The 22,256-nt window shown below is 44.4% G+C and overlaps 1 protein-coding gene across 1 annotated transcript in view; it reads left to right on the forward strand.

Moving 5' to 3' along the window:
* The first annotated feature begins 6,933 nt into the window (after positions 1-6,933).
* Positions 6,934-22,256, forward strand: part of Map3k20 (mitogen-activated protein kinase kinase kinase 20) — a 159,321-nt gene continuing 143,998 nt past the window's right edge. The window contains 2 exon segments of the mRNA XM_032903486.1: positions 6,934-7,244; positions 19,367-19,559. Coding sequence (XP_032759377.1) covers positions 19,401-19,559 — 159 coding nt within the window. The 5' untranslated portion in view covers positions 6,934-7,244; positions 19,367-19,400.

The raw sequence follows: 22,256 nt of genomic DNA on the forward strand, positions 1-22,256 counted from the left end.
AAGAATTTGTTTTATCCATGATAGCAAGGGTTTTTTTTTCCCTGGAAGACATAAAGACTACAAAAATGGTAATAGGTCTATGTCTTACCAACTTATTTATAACTAATTTACGTTTATGTTCTGTTCCTTACCAGTGTCTTACCAGCTCACCTAAGGCTAAAATGCAGGCATCTGGGGTTGAAACCTTCACTATATTTTGGATTGGGGTAATTATATTCTGCAAGCTGCCCTTTAGATTTCAGTAATACTCTTTGTAAATAGAGTTTCCTACCCCCACCTGTGATGTGGGCAGAGTATGGTTGCCAGACGCAAGGATGAGAATTGATACAGAAAGATCCTCAGTAGATGAAGATGCTGGGAGGGAGACAGAGGTGGAGGAGTGGAAGACAATGAGGAGACACGAGACATGCATGAATAGACATGAGAAGGGCATGAGCAGACATGAGAAGGGCATGGGCAGACATGAGAAGGGCATGGGCAGACATGAGAAGGGCGTGAGCAGACATGAGAAGGGCATGAGTAGACATGAGAAGGACATAGACATGAGAAGGGCATGAACAGACATGAGAAGGGCATGAGCAAACATGAGAAAGGCATGAGCAGACATGAGAAGGGCATGAGCAGACATGAGAAGGGCATGAGCAGACATGAGAAGGGCATGAGCAGACATGAGAAGGGCATGAGTAGACATGAGAAAGACATGAGCAGACATGAGAAGGGCATAGACATGAGAAAGGCATGGGCAGACATGAGAAGGGCATGAGCAGACATGAGAAAGACATGAGCAGACATGAGAAGGGCATAGACATGAGAAAGGCATGAACAGACATGAGAAGGGCATGAGCAGACATGAGAAAGACATGAGCAGACATGAGAAGGGCATGGGCAGACATGAGAAAGGCATGGGCAGACATGAGAAGGGCATGGGCAGACATGAGAAAGGCATGGGCAGACATGAGAAGGGCATGGGCAGACATGAGAAGGGCATGGGCAGACATGAGAAGGGCATGAACAGACATGAGAAGGGCATGAACAGACATGAGAAGGGCATGAGCAGACATGAGAAGGGCATGAGCAGACATGAGAAGGGCATGGGCAGACATGAGAAGGGCATGGGCAGACATGAGAAGGGCATGAACAGACATGAGAAGGGCATGAGCAGACATGAGAAGGGCATGAGCAGACATGAGAAGGGCATGAGCAGACATGAGAAGGACATGGGCAGACATGAGAAGGGAATGAGCAGACATGAGAAGGGCATGGGCAGACATGAGAAGGACGTGAACAGACAGGCCCCCACATGGGTATGTAGAGTGTTTACTTTCTTGAGTACTTAAATAGTGTTGTGGGTTCACATATACAAACATATTATTTACAGAAGTCTGTGAGTCTGTCCCTGAGCCATTACAGTGAGAAATTGTTGTCTTCACACTGTGAAACGCACTGCCTCAGTGGATCCAGTCTCTTTCCTCTATGCTGCTTAGTCAGTGAACTTCATTTTAATTACTGACACAAAAAAAACTTGAAGATTTTTAGAAAAATCCTGCAGGCAGGGAACACAAGGATTTATTTTCCTGCTTTTATTACAAAGCCTTTGGGTGCACACATAATTTGCCACTCTATCTCTTGCAATCTTGCCCTTTGGGAAAGAGTTGTCAGATGACAGATCTACCTGCTAGATCACTGGTTCTCAGCGTTCCTATTGCTGTGACCGTTTGATACAGTTCTTCATGCTGTGGTGACCCCCAATTATAAAATTATTTTTGTCACTACTTCATAACTCTAATTTTGTTACTGTTATGATTTGTCATGTAAATATCTGTGTTTTCTGATGGTCTTAGGTACCCGCGGTGAAAGGGTTGTTCAACAACCCAAAGGGGTGGTGACTCACAGGTTGAGAGCCAATATGCTAAACTCATTCCTTTCCTGGGCATTTCTAGAATTTCCTCTAATGTATGGTGCAATAGGAAGGAAATGGGCTACATGATTTAGCTGGTTGGGGTTTACTCAGAACCCATCCTGATTCATGAGCAAGCAAATTGTGTGGTATCACTCAAGCCTGCACTTCCTCTCTCATGGATTAAATTCATTCAACAATTCGTGTATTTGTGAAGCGCCCAGTGATTTGCCTAACTGAATTAATGAAGGCATATTATTCTTTCTGGTCTCTAATCGCTAAAGATGGAGCTAATTGAATCATAAACCCAATTGTAACTCATTTTGTTTTCCTCATTAAAAATATGAGTGCTTTCAAATACTACCTTGAGTCAGTTAGGGTAGGAACCGGGCATAGACACAAGAGTGATGTCCATGGATCTTGCCTTTAAGGTTCATGAAGAACAGGAAATGACAGGCATGCAAGTTGTTAAATGATTATATTGTGGAGTAAAACGCAAGTGTAAAGAATCATGAGAGGCCACGGGCAGGGGAGGATTACTGACCCACAGAAGAGTGGAAAGGGCCTTGGGGAAGCAAAGGCTTTAGCTGGTCCTTAAAGACAGGTGCTGGGAAACAGAACAGAGAGCAGAGGCACACAGTTCAGTGTGATGCAGGTGAGAAGCTCATCAAAATGGCAGACAATTTGGGGGCAGGAAAATTTGGGTCAGATGATTGAAGGTTTTGAGGTGCTTGTTTGTTTTTGAGATAAGATCTCATCGTGAAGCTCTAGCTGGGGTCAAACTTAGGATCCCCAAATGCTGGGGATACAGGCATGTACCCCCATGCCCAGCAGCTTTGGGGGTTTGAAGCGATTACTTTTTAAAATTATTTTTATTATTTTCAATTATAGCTATGTGTGTCTGTGCACGTGATTGCAGATGTCCAGAGAAGACAGGGGTGTCAGATGCCCGGGAGCTGAAGTTACAGATGGCTGAGAGCTGCCTGGTGTGGATGTTGGGAATTGAACCTAGATCTTCTGGAAGAGCAGTACATGTGGCTAACCACTGGACAACTTTGCTAGCTCCTGAGAGGATTCCTCTATCAAATATGTTGGCCATTTCTTCTACTCTCAGGTTTCTCTATCACTAAATGTGCGTGCTACCCGGGTCTCTATACCAGATGCTACAATGCTGAACGGGAAGATACATGAGGAGAATCCAGCAGTATACCTTGGGAAACCCCATCAGCATTGTTGTTTCAACACCGTGGATTGACTTCCTGCTCCTAGAGTGACTCATTATGCTGCGTCATCACCAGCTAAAATCTCTGATTTATAAAATCATGCTGAGAACTCCAAGGCCTGGGTGAAATAGAGCCACACCCCCTTCCTGATTCCAGAGGGAAACCATTTAAGCACTTTCTGGTTTCAGTGAGTGTGCCCTGGCATGCACGCGCAGGGGACACCATTTAGCAACAAATCTGGGACTCCTTCGGGAAACCACAGCTAATCTTTTGTGACATTATCAGTTTCTTACTTCTACCTTGACGTAAGGCAAGCGGAGCCCAGGCATGGTGAGGCGTGATGCTGGAGGGCTGTGGCAAACTCAGTTTTAGACAGTGGATTCGAAAGGCTGGCATAGCAAGCCTCAGCGATGAGCGAGCCTGAGTAGAAAGATTCTGGTAGGTGGGCCCCTATAATCCCACGTGACCACTAGGTAGGATGGTCCCCCAAAGTGAGCATCTCCTTAAGGATAAAGATGGGAGGACAGTCCATGTGCTCTAATGTCTAGCAAAGGACTTTCTTCACCTGCTCAATGCGGCTGTGCCACTGTCCTGAGACAGTATCAGCTACTAGACTCCCTCCAGCTTAGGGAGCACCCTTAGACTCTAGAGTAGCGATCACAACTCTTTCAACTACTTTTATGTGTAGCTGCACGACTGTAGAATTTTCCAGAGAGTATATGTGTGTGATGTTGTAATACATTTAAGCACAGAGGCGGATTAAGTGTCCATGTCTTCTTACTTAAGCCAGTCACGCAGATGATTTGAGAGAGAGAGAGAGAGAGAGAGAGAGAGAGAGAGAGAGAGAGAGAGAGAGATGCCTTTCTGATTTTTGAAGAGGTTTAGACAAGGTTTTGTTTTTTCCAATTTACTTTTGGTGTTTGAAATAAGGTCTCTCGCTCTGTACCCTGGGCTGGCTGAACTTCACAAACGCTGTATGTGAACCACTACACCCGTCTGGGTTTCATCCCAATCTATTATATAGGACTGAAAGATGGTGCCATAGATAAAAGTGTTTGCTACCAACCCTGTGGTGGAAGGGCAGAGCATCTCCAGTGAGCTATCTTCTGACAGTGATGTAGGCTTCAGTCTTACCACAGAGGATGTTTGGTTGGTCACCTTCACTTCCTAGGAACTCACAGCCATACAGATCTGGCCTCTGTAGACAAGTTGGGTAATTCTTAGCTGTGATGATGTGGTTCAGACATCAGAAGATTCCCAATCTGATGGCTGGAGAGAATGCCCCAGGGTACCAGCCTGTGGGGCAGATATTATCACTTTAGGGAAGGAGGGGACGAGGACTATTTTCTTCCTTTCAAGTTACCTGCTAGTTTCCAGGATTTCCATTAAAGAGACGTTTAAGGGAAACAATCCCATGGAATATCAAGGGGTTACATTGTTGTTAAGTTGTATTTAAACAGCACTTTGAAAAGGTTTTTTTAAAACTCAGAATGCATGCTTACTTTGGAGGGTGTTCTTGGCTATAAGAGGGTGCTGAGGACTTCTAAGCCACCCCACTGCTGAGAGTACATCTATTTTTAGTGTGGAAGCCTTTGAAGTAAAGGTTTGGTAGTTTCAACAAGGACTCTTTTGTTATTACTGTTTACACTCGTAAATCTATATTCTGCCCAAGGAAGAACAAACTTGCAAAAAGTCCCCCACCCCTACATTTGAAAAAACTGAGTATTAGGAGTAACACAATACAGTTCATATCAGCTCTGGTGTCTAAAGACATCAGTATAGTCACAAGTAGACTTGCAGTTTGTTTTTAAAAGATGTATTTATTTATTCTATGTAAGTACACTGTAGCTCTCTTCAGACACACCAGAAGAGGGCTTCAGATCCCATTACAGATGACTGTGAACCACCATGTGGTTGCTGGGATTTGAACTCAGGACCTCTAGGAAGAGCAGTCAGTGCTCTTAATCACTGAGCCATTTCTCCAGCCCTTGTTTTTTGAGGAATCAAAAGTTAAAGCAGTGAGACTAGAGAGGTAGCTCAGTGGTTAAGAGCACTTGCTGTTCCTCCAATGAATCCTGGTTCAATTACCAGCACCCATATTATGGTGCCCAAACATACATGACTCTAGTTCCAATGGCTCTCACACCCTGTTCTGACCTCTGTGGGCACCAGACATGCATAGGCTGCACATACATACATGCAGGGGAAACCCTCACACACAAATTAAAAATAAATCTTAAAAAGAAGTTGAGGCAAGCCTAAGTGTAGCACAGAATCATTGTGCACGTATTACAGTCATGGTCCCCCACATAGAATATAAGGTATGACCATGAGGACCTTGCAACATAATGGGAAGGCAGGAGGCTGTGAGGTGCTTCTTCAAGGATGTTTTTGAAACTACTCTGTAGTGTTTATTGCTACTGTTGGCTACTCTCTGAGCCTAATTATAGGAGGAAAACAGAATGAAGGCGATAAGGGGGAGAGATAGTGCAGCTAAAAATACCAGAAGCTCCATGCTTCCAGTACAAAGCAACGTATGGATGGCTGGTGGCTGACAGCTCCAGCCAGAAGCTACCACCGACTGTGGTGAGCAGGAAACTGAGGTCAGCCTGTGAGTGTCCCAGGTGATCACTGAGAAGAGCAACAGCAAAGCCAGCTTCTCCCTCTCCTCAGCCAGAGTCAGGTGACAATCAGATTTCTTTAAAGCTTAGGTGACCGTAGACTCTTCCGGCTCACATCCTGCTCAAGAGCCCATCACCCATCTTTTGAGTAAGTTTTTGAGACAGCTCTTTTTATTTTTTATTTTTTTAACAATTGTTTGATCACCTACAACAGATTTAAAAAAAAAAAAAAAAGCGGGACAGTTTCCATCAGTCTTCTTCATTACCAAAAGGTAATTTGTTAATCTCAGAACCTCAGCCCTTATAATCGCAGACGAGAAAGTGGTTTCTTTTTTCATTCATTTATATCTACCCACCTGTTCGCATTCACACATTAAATATATATGAACAGTGTTCAAAATTTCTATTTCTCTTTTGGCCTCTTTTCTGATTTCCGTTTCTTGTTTCATCTCTGCCTGTTTTTCCTCTCCTGACTTCAAAACTCAGCAGGAAGCCAGTTTCCTCTCCACAGATTTCTATTTCTGTCAATGACACCATCATTCTTCCAGTCACCCAGGTCTCAAATCTTGGCATCACCGCTTTCTTCTTTCCCAACCGAATGGGTCACAAATTTCTGTGGCCTCTTTCTGAAACGTGTCTCTCAATTCCAATTTCCTTTTTTAAAAAAAGATCCCATGTTGTACCCTCTAACTCTGGCCTTCGCAATTCTATCTGTAACCAGGTAGTGACAATATCTACCACTTATCTTGTTACCATCCCTAGGCAACTCTCTAAATCACTACTAAAATGGATGGGGAGGAAAGAGAATGTGGCCCAACATCTGAAGGCTGGTAAGCCTTCTGCTCCAAAGTAAAGCCATGCACTAAAACACAAATTGCCATTTTGCACGATTTCAACTTTCCTTAATTCTCCATGTGTGTGAACAACTAAATTCTAATTCAGAAAACGTCTCCCTTACTTTTGCAACCTCTCCTCTCTTTCCTCTCCAGCTCCATCTTGCCCGATCAATTTCTCTTCTTCCTGAAGCCAGATGCCATGTTTTGTTCACTCTTGCAATGGACTCTGTCTTCTCGACGTGAAATCGCGGGCACTTCATCTTAAAAGTCACCAACCAGAGCAGCAGGCCTTGACTCCTCCTCAAAATCTCCAAAGTACCTGTTGATAGTCCCACCGAGGCTCCCACAACCCTGACATCGCCTTCCTGGCTGTCCCGTTCCCAGTCAAGGACTTCCAGTCCCGCTGTGGGTTGGGGGCTTGCAGCAGCCGGGCTCTGAGACTTCGAGCCCCGGCCTCCCCACTGGGCACAGGGCCGGGCGTGCCGGGAGGCTGGCGGGCCGGCGGTTCCGCGCTCGGAGGTAGGTGGTGCTGTTGCCGCGACGTCTTCCTCATTGGCGCCGCGCGGAGAGGCGGAATGTTCAACTCCTGACTCCGGCGGAAGCGTGGGAGCCGCGCGGGCCGCTGTCCCCGACCCCCGCCGCAGCTCGCGTCCGGCCCGGGAGCAAGGTAAGGGCCGTGGGGGACCCGGGAGGCGGGAGGGAACTCCGCCGGAGGACCGGAGGCACCGAGGCCTGCGGGGCCGGGGCAGCGCGGCTGTGGGAGGCCGGGGCTCGGCGGGAGGCTGTCCTGGGCTCGCCCCCGGTGCCCTGGAGCCCTGCGGCCCCCGAGCCCTCAGCCCCCTGCCGCTGCGCCAAGGACGGCTTGGGCATGTCCGGGCCGGTCTCGCGGGTCACTCGGTGCCCGGAAGAGTCCGGCCTGGCACAGCTCGCGGCCATCGCCGGGAACCTGCGTTGGCTGCCCTTCCCGAGCACCCTCGCCTTCCGTGGGAGCACACGCGGGTGTCGCAGGCGCGGGGATCCATACCCGGCTGGGCTCTGAGTGACCCCGGCCGCAGCCACGCCTCGCCCCGTGTGTGACAGCTCTCGGAAAAAACTTTAATTCTAAACTGCCCAGATGACATGGAACTGCCTAAAAAAAAAACAATGGCACGTTATTGTTGGGTTGCTGAAAATGTATGTTTCTCATGCGCCTGGAGATCCTGCATAAGCACTGTTTATGGAGAACATAATTACTATTTTTGTTAGTTTCGTTAATAATGAAAGTACACCATTTGGTGGCCCGTTCCAGCGATTTCACAATAAGCAGCCTTCATTAATAATGCGTGTGAGATCCCTCTTCCAGAATGGATTGAGGACATCTGAGTTCCGATTGCTGTTAAAGTGGGTTCCTGTTTTACCCTTGAAGTGGTTGTAGCGAATCTTCTGGTCTTCTTGACCGTAGATGAAACCAAATGCCAATGTTCAGTGGATCCAAACCTTCCAAAACATTTAACGATAAAAATAAACAAATGATTCAAGACCAGACCTCTTTGTCATAGGCCTGTCTCTACTGTGAAAATTTCATTCCTTTTTGATTTTTTTTTTAAAAGTGACGGCTGCATTTTAATTATGGTTTTGGTCATTCATAGAGTCTTTGTTTTAGATTTCTGCTACAATAGCGAGAGATTTGGGAGATTGCAAATGAACATGAATTTAGCTTGTTTGGAATGAGGGAATTAAGAGAGAAAAATGGGTCTTTTCGAGCACTGTTTATTTAGTCTTTTACAATATAATTTCGACAAAAACTTGTGGGGATTGCTTTTTTTTTTAACTGTGCAAGTCAAAAGTTTAAGTGGGAAACGTTTTGTTGTCTAAGAAAGCAAGCAATTGATGTTTTAAAAGTTTTTTTTGAGGGGGGAGGGGGATACAGAAGAACACATTAAGGGAAATAATAACCGACCGAATATTAAGCACACAGATTTAGATCTAAAAATGGATGGTCAAAGATCTTGGGAACTGAGGGACCTTCTTGCCAAATAAGGAAACTTGGCAGCTGGGCTGTGTATTTTAAGTTAGGGCAGAGCGAGTGCTATTGGCAATACATTGGACCACTGCCTATCATGTGAGCTGTGCAGTGAAACTGAGTCTTAGAGGCCTCCGGAATGACAGGCAGGACTTACGAAGGGTGTGGAGTGAATCATTGGATCATCAGAGGAGACACTGGAGAAGTGACAGGGACGTTTTGTAAAGTAGGTCAGATAAAACTCTCGGTGTGCCCAGCAGAAGCAGAATGCATGGTGGGCCTTAGAACTTGACACGGTCAGGGAAGAGTCCGTGAGTTCTGTGAGGCTGGTAAAAGGAATTTGTGGTAGCACAGTACTGTTGGAACAAGCAAGCCTCTGTGCCCTCGGGTGTTGGGAATAGAAGTTTGGATCATTCGTTTCCTATTTTATTCTACCCAGCACAGATGGGACAAGGTGGGGGACTGTTCTATCTAAACACAAGAGCAAGAGCTGAGACACCTTCCGTCTTACTGTGGGGAAGTTTAGGCTACTTCCTTTGTGGCTGTTGAGCACAGAAATCAACAGAGTTCCAGCGCTAAGCAAAACGTTCTTACCTGTGCAGGCAGGAGAGCCATCAGTGCCAGAGCCTAATGTCTGGGCTGATAATACAGGGTTTTTGTGTCAGACCCTCTGAGAGACAGCTGAAACATTGAGTGACAGGAGTTTAATAATCCCAGCACCGTAAAGGACTGAGAACAGGGAGCCATACACTTGATACTTAACCCCATTGGCACCATTGCCAATAGAAAATTAAAGCCTCTAATGTGTGGACAGTAAGTAATCCACTCATTATGGTAACAAGAAATGGGTCTGTTTAGAGAAAAGAAAAAAAAGGGGGGGGGTGGATTAGGAGGCAGTCAATGATGAAGGAGAAAAAAAGGCCATGGACAAAAAGGAGGTGACCCAAGTTGAATTCCGGTTGTGTCATTTGTAAGTTAGGCTTGGCTGACTTTTATAACCTTGGGGGGCAGTAATACCTGCTTCCCCAGGGAGAGGTCTGTGAGACAGCGTGTGGAAATGCTTGGCTTGTTCCTGAAGCTCCACCTGTCATGACTGAATGCAGAGAGGGCTTCCCCGCATTTCCTAAGCGGATTGCTTGCCTCACACAGTCAAGGCTTGCCTACTGTAGTCTGCCTTGTTGCTCTCACACTAAGTGTGCATGCTGAGATTAGATGGGGGGCCTTCCTAACCACTCCTCTCTTGCGTGTAAAGGTTTCCAAAGCTACTCTGTATGTGGCTTTGTAAAACTATGTGTCGGGGAAGAATCTGAAAATGAATACATTTAAGTGTATAGATGACAAATTTTGAAGTTAGGGGAATACAGACAGACAGGCTATGACCAGAAACCTGGGCTAAGGTCACTGGGAACCATTTGTAGAGCACATCTTGTGTTCAGGGTCTATACTCCTTTCTGGACTTTACATAGGAAACCTTAAAAGGGAAGGAACACATTTATCTCTTGGTCCTGGAGTAGATATTACTTATTAACCTTTTCTTACAAAATATCCTACTGTGACAGAGGAGTATGTCCCCTTAAAGGTCTGCAGATAGACCCATAAGCACTTCTACTGTAGGCAAACATTTGCTTTAAAAAAAATCTTTCATTTAATCTTAAAAACCCACGTGGATTTTTTTAGTCTCTTCTTCCCACCCTTGTCTTAATCAAACTGAACAAACCAATGTAAACAGACTCATTTATTCCTCCAAATCTTAAAGTCAGATGTATGCTGTAGGACTCACTGACTTTCTCTGTGCTGCTGTCTACTGCATACCTGGGAGTAAGCGCACAGGAAGAAGGGATGGGCCCTGTTAGCCTCCAGTCTGATGGAAGTGGTAATGTGGGTCTCTGGTCTGATGGAGGAGGAAATGCGATTCTGTTTTGCTAGGGAAAGTCTTGAATTAGAGCATCGTCCCAGGAGTAGGTGTAATCTGGATATCCTTATGGTCAGGGGCTCTTTGCTTTGGAGAATAGGAGAGAAGTGTACAAGACAGGCATTGGAGTGTAGACCTCTCCAACCATGTGAGAAGAATTTCAAGATGGTGGCCCAAGGACTCTTATTATTTCTTTATTATTTCGGAGATGTAGATCCCCTCATGTTTACTGTAGGTGCATGACCGCATCTCCAGTAAAGGAAGACCGGCAGCCAGCACTTCATGCTAGTCTGGTTAGTCATCATGCTAGTAAGGCTGAAGGGAACCTTCCAGACGCATCCTTTCTTTTCTCAGTGATGCAAGTCTCCACTCCTCCCCCACACCACACGCACACCTTCTGTTGAACACACAGGGATGTGTCACTCCCTACTGAGAAGGAAGAATATCTTCTTGTGGGGCTACTAGCCATTCTTTAATTTGTACCTCGGATAATTCTGCCTCTTACTCAGCCCAGCATCATACGGGTCTTGCTCTTGGCTCATTTTAATATCCCCGTGTCTGTCTTATCCTTCATCTTCCTTCAGATGACCAGGTTCTGACCTGCCTGTCGGCCCTCGTTAGGAAGCATTCCTTGTAGGTAATCAGTCTCGGGCTGTACCTGGTTTGTCAGAAGCCAGGATGGTTGGGTATTTCCTATTTGACAGGGACAGTTCTGTGGTAGAGAACTGTGCAGCAAATCCCCAGGATGAGTGGGAAGCTGGTTTAGGAAGTAGGCCTCCTCCCCAGAAGTGCAGCACCCCAGAAACCTGTGCATTCTTCTAGGCAGCCCCAGAATCTTCCGTCTTCCTGTTCCCCTTCTGTAATGGATAGCAGTCTCACCTCTTCTCTCTTTCCACAAGAAGCCCCCTCCTCCCCACCATACACACCTCCACCTATGGTCCAGGACATGGAGGCCCTGGGTCTCGTCTCCTAGTTGGAGGAGACACAAGGCGCATTCCACACAGTATCACCCACCAACCACTTCCCTGGTTCTTAACTTCTTTTATGTCTGCTAACAGCATTCCTGGCAAGGAAACCTGCCAAGGGGGTTGATTTTTCATTTATTGGAATATTAGTGGATGAATAAGAACGCTTCGTTTAACTAGCTTGTTTTTATTTTAACCTTTGCTCCAACTGGAGAATCATATTACTTATATGGTAAGGCGCAGATAGAGAGGGGAATTGTCTGTTCTCGTTTAGACTCCTATTTAAAGTTGGATTTTTCTCAGATGCCATGCTGGAAGAAGTCCTATTTCCTGGGTCCAAGCTATTTTATGCCATGGTCTGGTTTTCTGAAAGCAATTTTGAAGGCAATAGCAGCATAGACACGGTTCTAGTTAGTTTTATTCACAAACTTAGTCTTGAACCTTTTGTTATTAATGATTTTCTTTTTAAAAAGAAGGACATGGAGCAGTCTGTCAGGAATTGCCCCTTTAAATCTCTGGTCCTGACATTATGAAGAAATACACCAAACCAAAGCTTTTCCCATTCTTTAACAAACAAAGCAAAACAAAGCAAAACCCAGAATTCTTTTTATATATATATATATATATATATATATATATATATATATTCTAATTCCAAACAGTGAAGTACATGAGGATGAGATGTTTTGATTCTTTTATTTACTGAGCTGTATAAAGAAATAAAATACACGTCAGAGCAAGGTTTGTTAGAGGATGAGGGTGCTTTTGAGAAATCATCTTTAACTTTTTAAATTTTATTTATTATGTGTGCATGTTTGAACATGCACAGTGCATGGAGGTCAGAGGACAACTCCTGGGAGTCAGCTCTCTTCTACCCTGTGCGTGCGTTCCTGGGCCAGTCTCAGACTTGGTGGCAAGGCTTTTACCTGCTGAGCCATCTTTCCGGCACCCAAATCCTTTCTTCTTCTCTGCTACCTTCCTTGTGTATGTGTGGTACATGTGTATATGTATGGTATATGTGGTATATGTGTATGTATGTAATGTGTGGTATATATGTATGTGTGGTATCTGTGTATGTGTGGTGTATGTGTATGTGTGGTATATATGTATGTATGTGTGGTATCTGTGTATGTGTGGTGTATGTGTATGTGTGGTATATGTGTGTGTATGTGTGGTATCTGTGTATGTGTGATATGTGTGTGTATGTGTGTGTATGTGTGGTGTGTGTGTATGTGTGGTGTGTGTGTATGTGTGGTATATGTGTATGTGTATGTAGTATATGTGTATGTGTGTGTATGTATGTGGTATACTTGTATGTGTGTGTATGGTATATGTGTATGTATGGTATACATATATGTGTGTATGTGTGTGATATATGTGTATGTGAGATATATACATATAGATATAGATATATAGATATATATAGATATATAGGCAAGTGCATGCAGAGGCCAGAGGAAGGTATTAGGTGTCTAGCTCTTTTTAAAAAAAGCTTGTCTCTTTTTTTTGAGACAAGTTCTTTTACTGAATCTGAAGACTGACTGGCCGGAGAGCTCCCAGAATCCCCCAGGTCTTTACCCTCCAGGTTCCCACACCTCTAGTATTGGGATTACAGGTATACATTGCCATGTATGACTTTTATATACATGCCAGGTATTTGAACTCAGCTTCTCTTGTTTGCACAGTAAGTAATCTTACCCACTGAGCCATCTCTTCAGCCTGAGAAATCTCTTTAAAAGTTTATCTTGATCATAATGACACAAATCCATTTTTCTTCTTATGCTGTGCCAGAAAGAAACTTATACTGTGAAGACAAAAGGAAAGTATAAATTATGGATGGAAAAAGAGGAAATATAAAAGTCAGAAATATCCAAAAGAGAAAAACCCAGAGAAATTCCAAAATCTTTATTTATAAAGTTAATTAAAAATATTTTCATTATGCTGTGGAGGCATTTAATAAAACAGGCTAGAGTTTTCTTGAGCTAGGTGGCTTTGTGCAATGAGCAGATAACATAAGGAAGAAGACAGTGACCCTGTGGACTCTTTGGGACACCACCAAAGCAAGTGCTATTACTGAATAAAAACATCCTAGAAATACTAATATCTAAAAAGTGCAAAAGGGACTTAGTAACTTAAATAGGATCCATCTCTATGAAAAACAGTTTGAAAGGAAAAAATTATAATTATAGCTAGAACTAGACGTGCTGGTATATATCTTCAACTTGGCATTTGGGAAGCTGAGGCAGGGGATCACAAGTTTAAGGCTAGCCTGGACAACATAGCAAGACCTTGTCTCAGAAATAAATAAGTATTCCTCATTAGTAAGATAGATCTTCCAAAATGACCCAACTCCCCAAATAGAGAGCAAACAAAAGCCTGAGAAGAAATTAAGACACGTAAACACAGATGAAAAGGATTTAGGAATCGAGGGGTCATTAATTAGTTAATGTCTGTGTAGCAAAAGTGATTGAAATATAAAAGAAAGCAATGTTGAAAATGGGAAAACAAACCTGATTGTGAGGGCTGAAATATTTGGCTAAGCAAGGCCTCAAAGTCATAGCAGCAGGTAGAAAGCCACATTTTCCACCTGTTATGTGCAAATTCTTTGCTGGACTCTGGGTGAGGTCTTTCTATACCTCCTCTGCTTCTCTGGGCAGAGCAGGCCTTGGGGAAGACTGTGGGAAGTGTGAATTGCCTAGAACATAGTCCTCCGTCTGGGCTCAGACAGCTGGCACTTTGGATCTGCTACTCTCTTGCTAAAGGTGCTGCATACAGTCTGCGCTTAGAAGTAACACTTTCCAGTGACTCGGGTCAAAGCCTGCACTCATGATCACTTTGGGCCTGTCAAATGGAAGTGACTTTAAAATTCTTATTTATGAGGAAAAGTGATTATTTCGAGAGAGCAGGAAGCAGAGTTTAACTTGGTCTCGTCTAATTTAACAGCTTTGCTGTTCAGATGTTAGAATTTGAGTAGTCCTGTTGCTGTGTTGTTGTTGCTGCTGTTTTTATTTTAAATTTGTGACAAAAATTGAGTAGGGGGAATAGAAATGGGCAACTGGCTTAAGATCAATGCCAATCTGAAAAAGCAAAAAGACCAATAAAGACCATAAGTTAAGACTCATAAGTTAAATCCTGACCCTAGCCCCTCTTTTGGGAAACTTTTAAAAGTTAAAAAAAAAAATCCATTTAAGGTCTTTCTGCCTGTATATGGCTTGTATAATTAACTAATAATATTATGTATGCTTTTATCAGCTTAGTTCATAGTTAAACTTATTTTTGTATTTTTAATTTAGGGACATTTTAAAAATCACTGAGTTTCGGCTACTGCTCAAATAAGCTTATGATTGCGTTTAGCCAACTTGCTACTGTACTCTAATTTGTGACCCCTTCTGTCCTGTTTTTTGTGAGAGTCCTGTTCTGGGTCCACCTGCAGTGCTGTGTGATTGCCCATCTTCAAACGCAGTGGGTTAAACACGTTGTACGCGATCTTCGTAAGCAGATGGGTGTAGACGGACGGCTCCCCTGGTCTAGACAGTAGAGATATGTCTGAAAAGCTGGAGCATAATTTGATCAGGTCCTGATGCTATAATTGATCAGCATCTCACCCCAGATGCTCTGAAACAACTCAGGCTTCCTCCTTCTCCTCAGAAGTTGTGATCTTCTTTAAATAGTGACTTAAAGGGAAAGGGAAAGCAATTTACATATATATAGTCTGATATACATATATACATACATACACATGCATATGCATGAGCAAAACATGCATGTGCACACATAAATGCGTGTGTGTGTGTGTGTGTGTGTGTGTGTGTGTGTGTGTGTGTGTATGGGGGGTAGGAAGCTCAATTTTCCAACTGAAGTGTATGAGCCTGTCTGAGCTCACTGGAGTTAAAACCTGTGCTGAGACACTCTACATTGTTGATCTCTTCAGAAAGAATGAATTTTTTTTTACATTGTCAGTAAAATGTCCAAATAATTGCATAGTTCATTCATGTAGAGCCAGTTCCCCAATGGCAGGGTGTGTTGCAACACGAGTAACTGTTCTGGAAGGATGTGCCCTGCCTATGGTCTGGGGTGGTGGCCACAGCCAAGGGTACTGGCCAGTCGTTTCAGGTTAATTCTTATTGATCTCATCCTGCTCTGTTTTGGAAAGGGTTTCTTTACCCCTCCTCTAATTCAATCCAAAGCCAGAAGCACCCAGTACTGGAGTTGCCAAGGTTTCCAAGAAGCTTGGGGAAGCTTCTCAAAATGGAATTGGTCTTAGAATCCTCTTTGGGGACTTGTAAAGAATGGCAGGTTGTAGCTCTAGGAGCTAGAATGGAAAAATTAACTAGAACCTATCAACGGAACAAATAGTTTGGAGTGGAGAAGGTGTGTACCGTGTGTTGGTTATAAGGGAGGTGCCGAGTTCCTAGAGAGAAAGGAGTTTTGGGTTTAGAGAGTTTGTGTTCTGGCGGGAATTTGATGGGAATAGATAAAGGGAGAGTGTAGTTTCTCATATGGGCTTCAAAATCATGGTTAGGGAGGTTTGCTGGGGGGGGAGAGGGGTATTAGGGGTGGGTTCGCTGGGTGGAGAGGGGTATTAGGGGTGGGATGGCTGGGTGGAGAGGGGTATTAGGGGTGGGTTTGCTGGATGGAGATAGGGATTTGAAGCAGGTCTATCCCCTGCACCAAGCATGGGGATGCAGGTAAGGTCAGCACAGAAGGGGACCTTAGATGGTAGCGCTTCATGCTCATTTGAGAAAAAGCCTTGAAATGAGCATGGTGCAGTCTTAAAGGAACACCACCAGACAACTGCCATTCAAAGATGTAAGGTAAAGGTGGGAACTGAGCGTCCTGCCAGTGAAGGAAAGACTTCATCTGTAAGACCCCTCTAATAAAAGGCAAAGTTCTACAGAGAAATGACTCTAAAAGTTTTCAGAAAAAAAATATAAAGAGGTTTAGGCATCAGGGTAGCATCATACTACTCCGTAGCAACGTTAGAAGTGAGGAGAGGGACTAAAGACATGGCTCAGCGATTAAGGTATTTGTTATCTTTCAGAGGACATGGGTTCATTCCCTGCACCCACGTGGTTACTAACAACTGTCTATAACTAATCCTAGAGGACCTGACGCCTTCTTCTGAACGCTGCAGGCACTGGGCATGTACATGGGGCACAGTCATACACACAGGCAAAACACTCATACACATTAAAAAAAATCTTTGAGAAAAAGAAAGAAATGAGATGAGGGGGCCGGAGAGATGGCTCAGCAGGTAAGGACACTTGCTTCTTTTGCAGAGGACGCAAGTTCAGTTCCCACATCCACATGGTGGCCTCTGCTCAGGGAGCCAATGGGCGATGTGTGTTGTCAAAGTGCAGAAGTAAACCAAGAAGGAGAAGCTGAAGATACAGGGGCAGGGTTTTCCTCAGAGGCTGAAAGAGAAGGAAGGTCTTTGAATAGCAGATGAAATTCCAGTTACAGTCAGGCCTGGGGAGCAGCCATTCCAGCCAGACTGAATCAAGAGGAAGTGTATAGAAAGAATGTCTCCATGAAAACCAAGGTCCTCCTTCCTCCGGGGATCAGAGGGTGAGGAAGGAAGAGGCTGGTGTTTTTTATGTTGTTGAGTGCTTTGTAATTCCTGGGGGGATTGGATGAATTGGTTAAGTTCATCAGAAGTATAAAACGCTAAACCAGCAACAGAAGACAAGAGCAGGGCAACGAATAACTCCAGGAAAAACAAAAAGTTATCCAAGTAAAATGCAGTCATCGCTGCGTGGCGGTGCTGGGAATAATACTGACTTCACAAGGCTACTATAAACCGTGACTGTTGACTTAGCCAACTGCTCAAGGTGTAAACAGAGGTTAGACCAGTGTGGAATGAATGGGGGTGAAGGATGGTGTGTAAGAACCGAATCTCCCTTTCCCAGGGAATGGTTAATAACAAGATCTAAAGTGGGAAAAGCATGAAGCAACAGTGTTCAAACACATGACTTAGAAATGCGAGCAAGAGGAGGAGCTGCTCGAAGGAGCTGCTGTGAGTTTACTCTCGCAGCCGTCAGAGTGGAGAGGGGAAGAGGCAGGCAGTGGATCTCCAATGTATAAGCTTCATGGTTGCATTTTAGTTCTTACACTTGGGTAAAATTAATTACAGAAGCAAAGACTTACCCACCCTCTGCTGTGGAGAGCCAGCATAGAGCGGTTGACGTTGTTATGCGAGCTTTTCTGCACATGCTGTCTGTGTTTGTCTGGCACATTCTCCTATATTTTCTATAAACCTTCCTTTCTACAGTTAGCTGGATTGCAGTGAGTCTGTCTGGAAAATCACCGAATTAAACGCAGCCACAGGCTGCGTCTGTGTTCCTCACAGCCATTCTCCTCCCTCTGTTTTCTTGTCAACGCAGCCAGCCCTCTAAACATTACAAGCTCTAAACAGTAGAGGATAAACAAATCCTTCGTTTTTGTTTCTTGCCTTCTCCCCAAAGTGGAGCAGACTTGGACTTCGCAATAAGAAATCAACATTCTTCAGTGAGCCGATGTTCCGAAAATGGAACGGCTGAGGCAGCTGTGCACAGAGCTCTCAGAGCCCCGTGTGTGTGTCTCCCCACAGAGCTCCAAGTTGTCGATGGAGAAACTGAACTCATAGTGGTCCACACTGCTCCCTTCTACCTTTTATTTAGGAAGAAAAAAAAAATCGAGGCTTCATAGAAAATGGCCAGGATAGGAAAAAGCTCAGGCTCCTTTCTGATTTGTGGCTCTCAACTCCGTCATGGTGCTTTCTCCCGCTCACACACTTGAGTCCCCTTCTCGTGTGCTTCTCGTGGTGTCAAAATCATCAAGTAGGTTGCAGGCGCCATATTTCCATATGTCTAAATATTTATAGAGGGTAAATGCAGAACGTGATTGTATGTTGTGTTTCATCCCAGATGCGTTTAAGTCCTTACAGAGATCTTGTTGTTTGTTAAGTGTTTCATGGTAGTGACCGTCAGGAGCATGAACCAGGCGCGTCGTTGTTTGCTCCATGGTTCTAACACTGTGGCTCACAGAGGCAGGAAGGATGCACATGCGGATTCTTTTATGCTGCCTGTAGCTTCTTACGCTTGCTCGAAAGCTTGCTCCACCGGTTGTGTGTTTCAAGTTTTGTTCTTCCTGATAATTTATGGTTTAGAATAGAGGATTAAGAACGAACACTTACCTGGGGAAGAGTAAGGACGAGTCGATCATAGACAATCACCCTGTGGTAATCTTGGGAGGGGTCATCTGTTCCTCGGGAAACAAGCATAATATATTTTTTTAAACATCTTTGGCAGTATTCCTCGGATGACTTAATATACTGTAATCAGGGACAACGTCTCTTAGACAATCGGTTCTGCTATGGCGTGCAGTCTGGTGAGACAAGTTTGGAAGCCCTTGGCCAGGTTTCCTTTCACCCCAAGTGAAGGCTTGTTTGGAGTCTAAACACTGCATGTGCGTTTACTTTGCAGCGTTCGGGCTGCAGTGGTGCCAGGGTGCTCAGGGACTTAGGCTGTGTGTGTTTCCTGTGAGGCCAGGGCAGCACGGAGAGCCGGCGCGCCGCACATGCCGGAAGAGCTATGCAAGCTTGCTGTTGAAAGCGTGGTTTCTGTGTGTCAGGCCTTTCTGGTAGGAGACCTGGTGACACAGTAGCCTTTAGGCAGAGCTCCTGAGGATGTGTAGGAAGCACTGTAACAGGTTTTTTTGGGGAAATCTGAGTCATTTCTAAGCCTGGATAAGCTGCTGTTGAGCTTTGCGCTGACTGCCAGGGCGCGCGCTTTCACTTCGACTTGTTTGCCTTGCGTCTCTTCTGCAGCCCTCGGGTCTCTCTGGAAGTTTCGCAGGACTTGTTATAAACATCTAGCGCATGGCTCGGATTTATTTGTGAGTCAGCATTTTCTTCTCCTTTCTCTCTCCAGGTTTCGTGGACGTTTACTACTTGGTCATTATGAGATGTCGTCTCTCGGTGCCTCCTTTGTGCAAATTAAATTTGACGACTTGCAGTTTTTTGAAAACTGCGGTGGAGGAAGTTTCGGGAGTGTTTATCGAGCCAAATGGATATCCCAGGACAAGGAGGTGGCTGTGAAGAAGTTACTCAAAATAGAGAAAGAGGTAAGATCTTCTGCTGCCAGAGTCTCTCACAGCAGCTCTTATATAATCCTTTCAGCCTAGAGTTAGAGGGTCACAGAGCTGGGAAGGATCTAGCAGGTCCTTTGGGGCTGGTCCATAAGGCGCCTTCCCAATTTCCATTCTGAGAACCCCATAAATAGAAAATATTGCACTGTGTGCTTTAGGGTTGAGCTCTACTAAGGGTCATCTGAAGCTAGAAGATTTCTTTCCATGGTAAGCCCGTGTTTTCTGGGCTGGCTGGCCTACAGAAACAGCGGGTTTGAGCTTTTCACTTCTTCAGGGGAACCAGGAGGGGGCAGTAAAGAGTAAGAGGTAATAATTTCATTGCTTACCAGTTTCAACCCCTTGCATTGGGGGTGGTCCCTCTTGGTGCTTTTGAAAAAATAAGAGTATTATTTCTCAACTGAACTAAGTGATGCTAGCTTCTTGGGTTTCACCTCTGCAGACTCACAGGGGTGCGTTTTGTGCAATAAAGAATTAGGCTCCAGATAGAGTCGTCTTACCTTGTGAAATCAGAATAAGGTCTTGGCTTTGAGAGTCTGGCACTTGGTTGAAGTTGATGAGCCCTGAACTTAGATTCTTCATCTTTTATAGGAATGTGATGCACACACACGCACGCGCGTGCACACACACCGCTGCCACCACTGTATTCAGTGTGGTGCCTCAAGAGTTAAATGATTTGTAAAGCTGACCCATGAGAGTTAAGTCTTTGTAACTCTTCTGAAAATTTATGAGCCATCTATGAGCCATGTTAATGTTTCAATACATGACTGCATTGTGTGCTTAAGTCATTAGATCCATTATCCTGTTTACATTTCTTTTACGATGTAAACATTCAAATGTCTTTCCTTTGGCCTTTTGAAATGTACAGTGTATTACCACTATCTGTAGTTGTCCTGCTGCTGCTTTTAACACCTTCCCTCTCATGCTCATCTTGCTCCCCAAGTGATCTTACTGTTATCGTTAACTGCCACCAGCGAACCACCCTGGCTGAGGAGAGATGAGAGCTCAGTGCTAGCCTTGCAAGCGCCCTCTCAGCTCTGGCTGGAGCTCATCAGCCAGCTCACCCATGTTGAAACCATGACACTGGCACTGAGGTGTCTCTACTGTGGGCTGTCTATGTGTTTTTCACGAAGCAGAAGGGTACTAGTAAAGATCAACCCTTACATTAGAACCATTTCTGACACCAAACTCTTGTCTGGTAAGTTTGCATCACTGCACCCATTTTATAGACCGGGAAACAGAGCACTGAGAGACATATTAGCCACTCCAGTAGGAGCAGATAGAATCCAGGAGACTGGGCTTCCTGTTCTTCAGTATTTTACCAGGAGACTAGTTGACCAGGTAAGAGTAGAAAGCAGGCCAATTCCATCCACTTATATAAGAATGTTAAAGGTAGGTCATGCACTTGGATACAATTAGCTTCTTACATGGTTACTGGATGAGACTGGAATCTGATATTGAGGGGAAGCGTTACTTTTTACCCGCTCACTTCCTACCTCCCCAGCATATGTGCATAGGACGTGCCTTTTCTGTGGTTTGACAGGTCAGGAAAATGACATGGGAGAGCGTGGGGTGAACGCAAAGAGCTAGAAGCTGCCAAATCCCGCTTCTCTATTGCAAGAGCATAACTCATAAACTGTAAGTAGGCAAAAGCAGAAGCCGCACTTCCCTCAGTGGCCGGCTGCTGTCAGAGACAGTCTTTATCCATTCCTGCGACGGCACCCCACACTGCCAGTTCCACAGGCGTTTAGTGTGAATGTCCGATGAGGCAGTGGGGGTATTCGGAAGGGAAGTGTCACCCCTTCAGAGTTGTATTTATAAGATATGTGTTGGCTACTGGCCAGGCACTTTTCAAGTGCTAAGATAAAGGTGAGGAACTCTAGAGCTTTCCCCTGTTTGTACACTCCACCCTGTGCTTCTTGAATAGTATTTTCCCAATGAGTTTTAGAAGAGGCAGACCCCTTAATAAAGTGCCTGTAACTCACTTCCCAGGACTCTGGGAAGGCCTGATATCTCACTAAATGTTTGTTTTGTTAACTTAGTCAAATGTGGAGAATATATGTGCCAAATATATTGTCACAGCTCATGTGACTCTTTGCTTAAGACATGGTATGTCCCTCTATTTTAGAAAGTATGTATTACCATTATACTGAAAAGAACAAAAACTGGTACTTACTTAAAATGTTCTTTTTAAAAAAAAAAAACTACTTAAAGCAAACACCAAGAAAAATTATAAGACTATCACAACCTCTACAATACCACTTAAGTCTACCAGATAGTGATTTTGTGGCATCTGCCCTTCCTTATTGATTTATGTGCAGTTATAATCACTTTACTTTTAATGACTCTGAGAATAAATTACAGATGCTATGTGTGTTAAGGTCAGGATATTGAACGGTTATACTACTTTTTGGGATAGTCCACCTTCAGATTTTTCCACTTGTCTCAAGAGACTTTTATGGGAACTTTCCCCTACACAGGATACACTCCAGGATGACAAATGTCTGTGTGTCTGTTTAGTCTGTTTTATTCTGGAACAGTTACCCTGCCTTTCTTTGCCTTTTAAGACTTCCCCAGTCTTGAGCCGAGAACTCGTGCTTTGCAGAGTGCCCCTTGTCTTGGACTTGCGGATTTCCCCTCATGTGGTTCATGTGGTTGTGGTGGGGATGTTGTAGT

This window comes from Rattus rattus, chromosome 5 (assembly GCF_011064425.1).
Source record: "Rattus rattus isolate New Zealand chromosome 5, Rrattus_CSIRO_v1, whole genome shotgun sequence".
Lineage (NCBI taxonomy): Eukaryota > Metazoa > Chordata > Mammalia > Rodentia > Muridae > Rattus > Rattus rattus.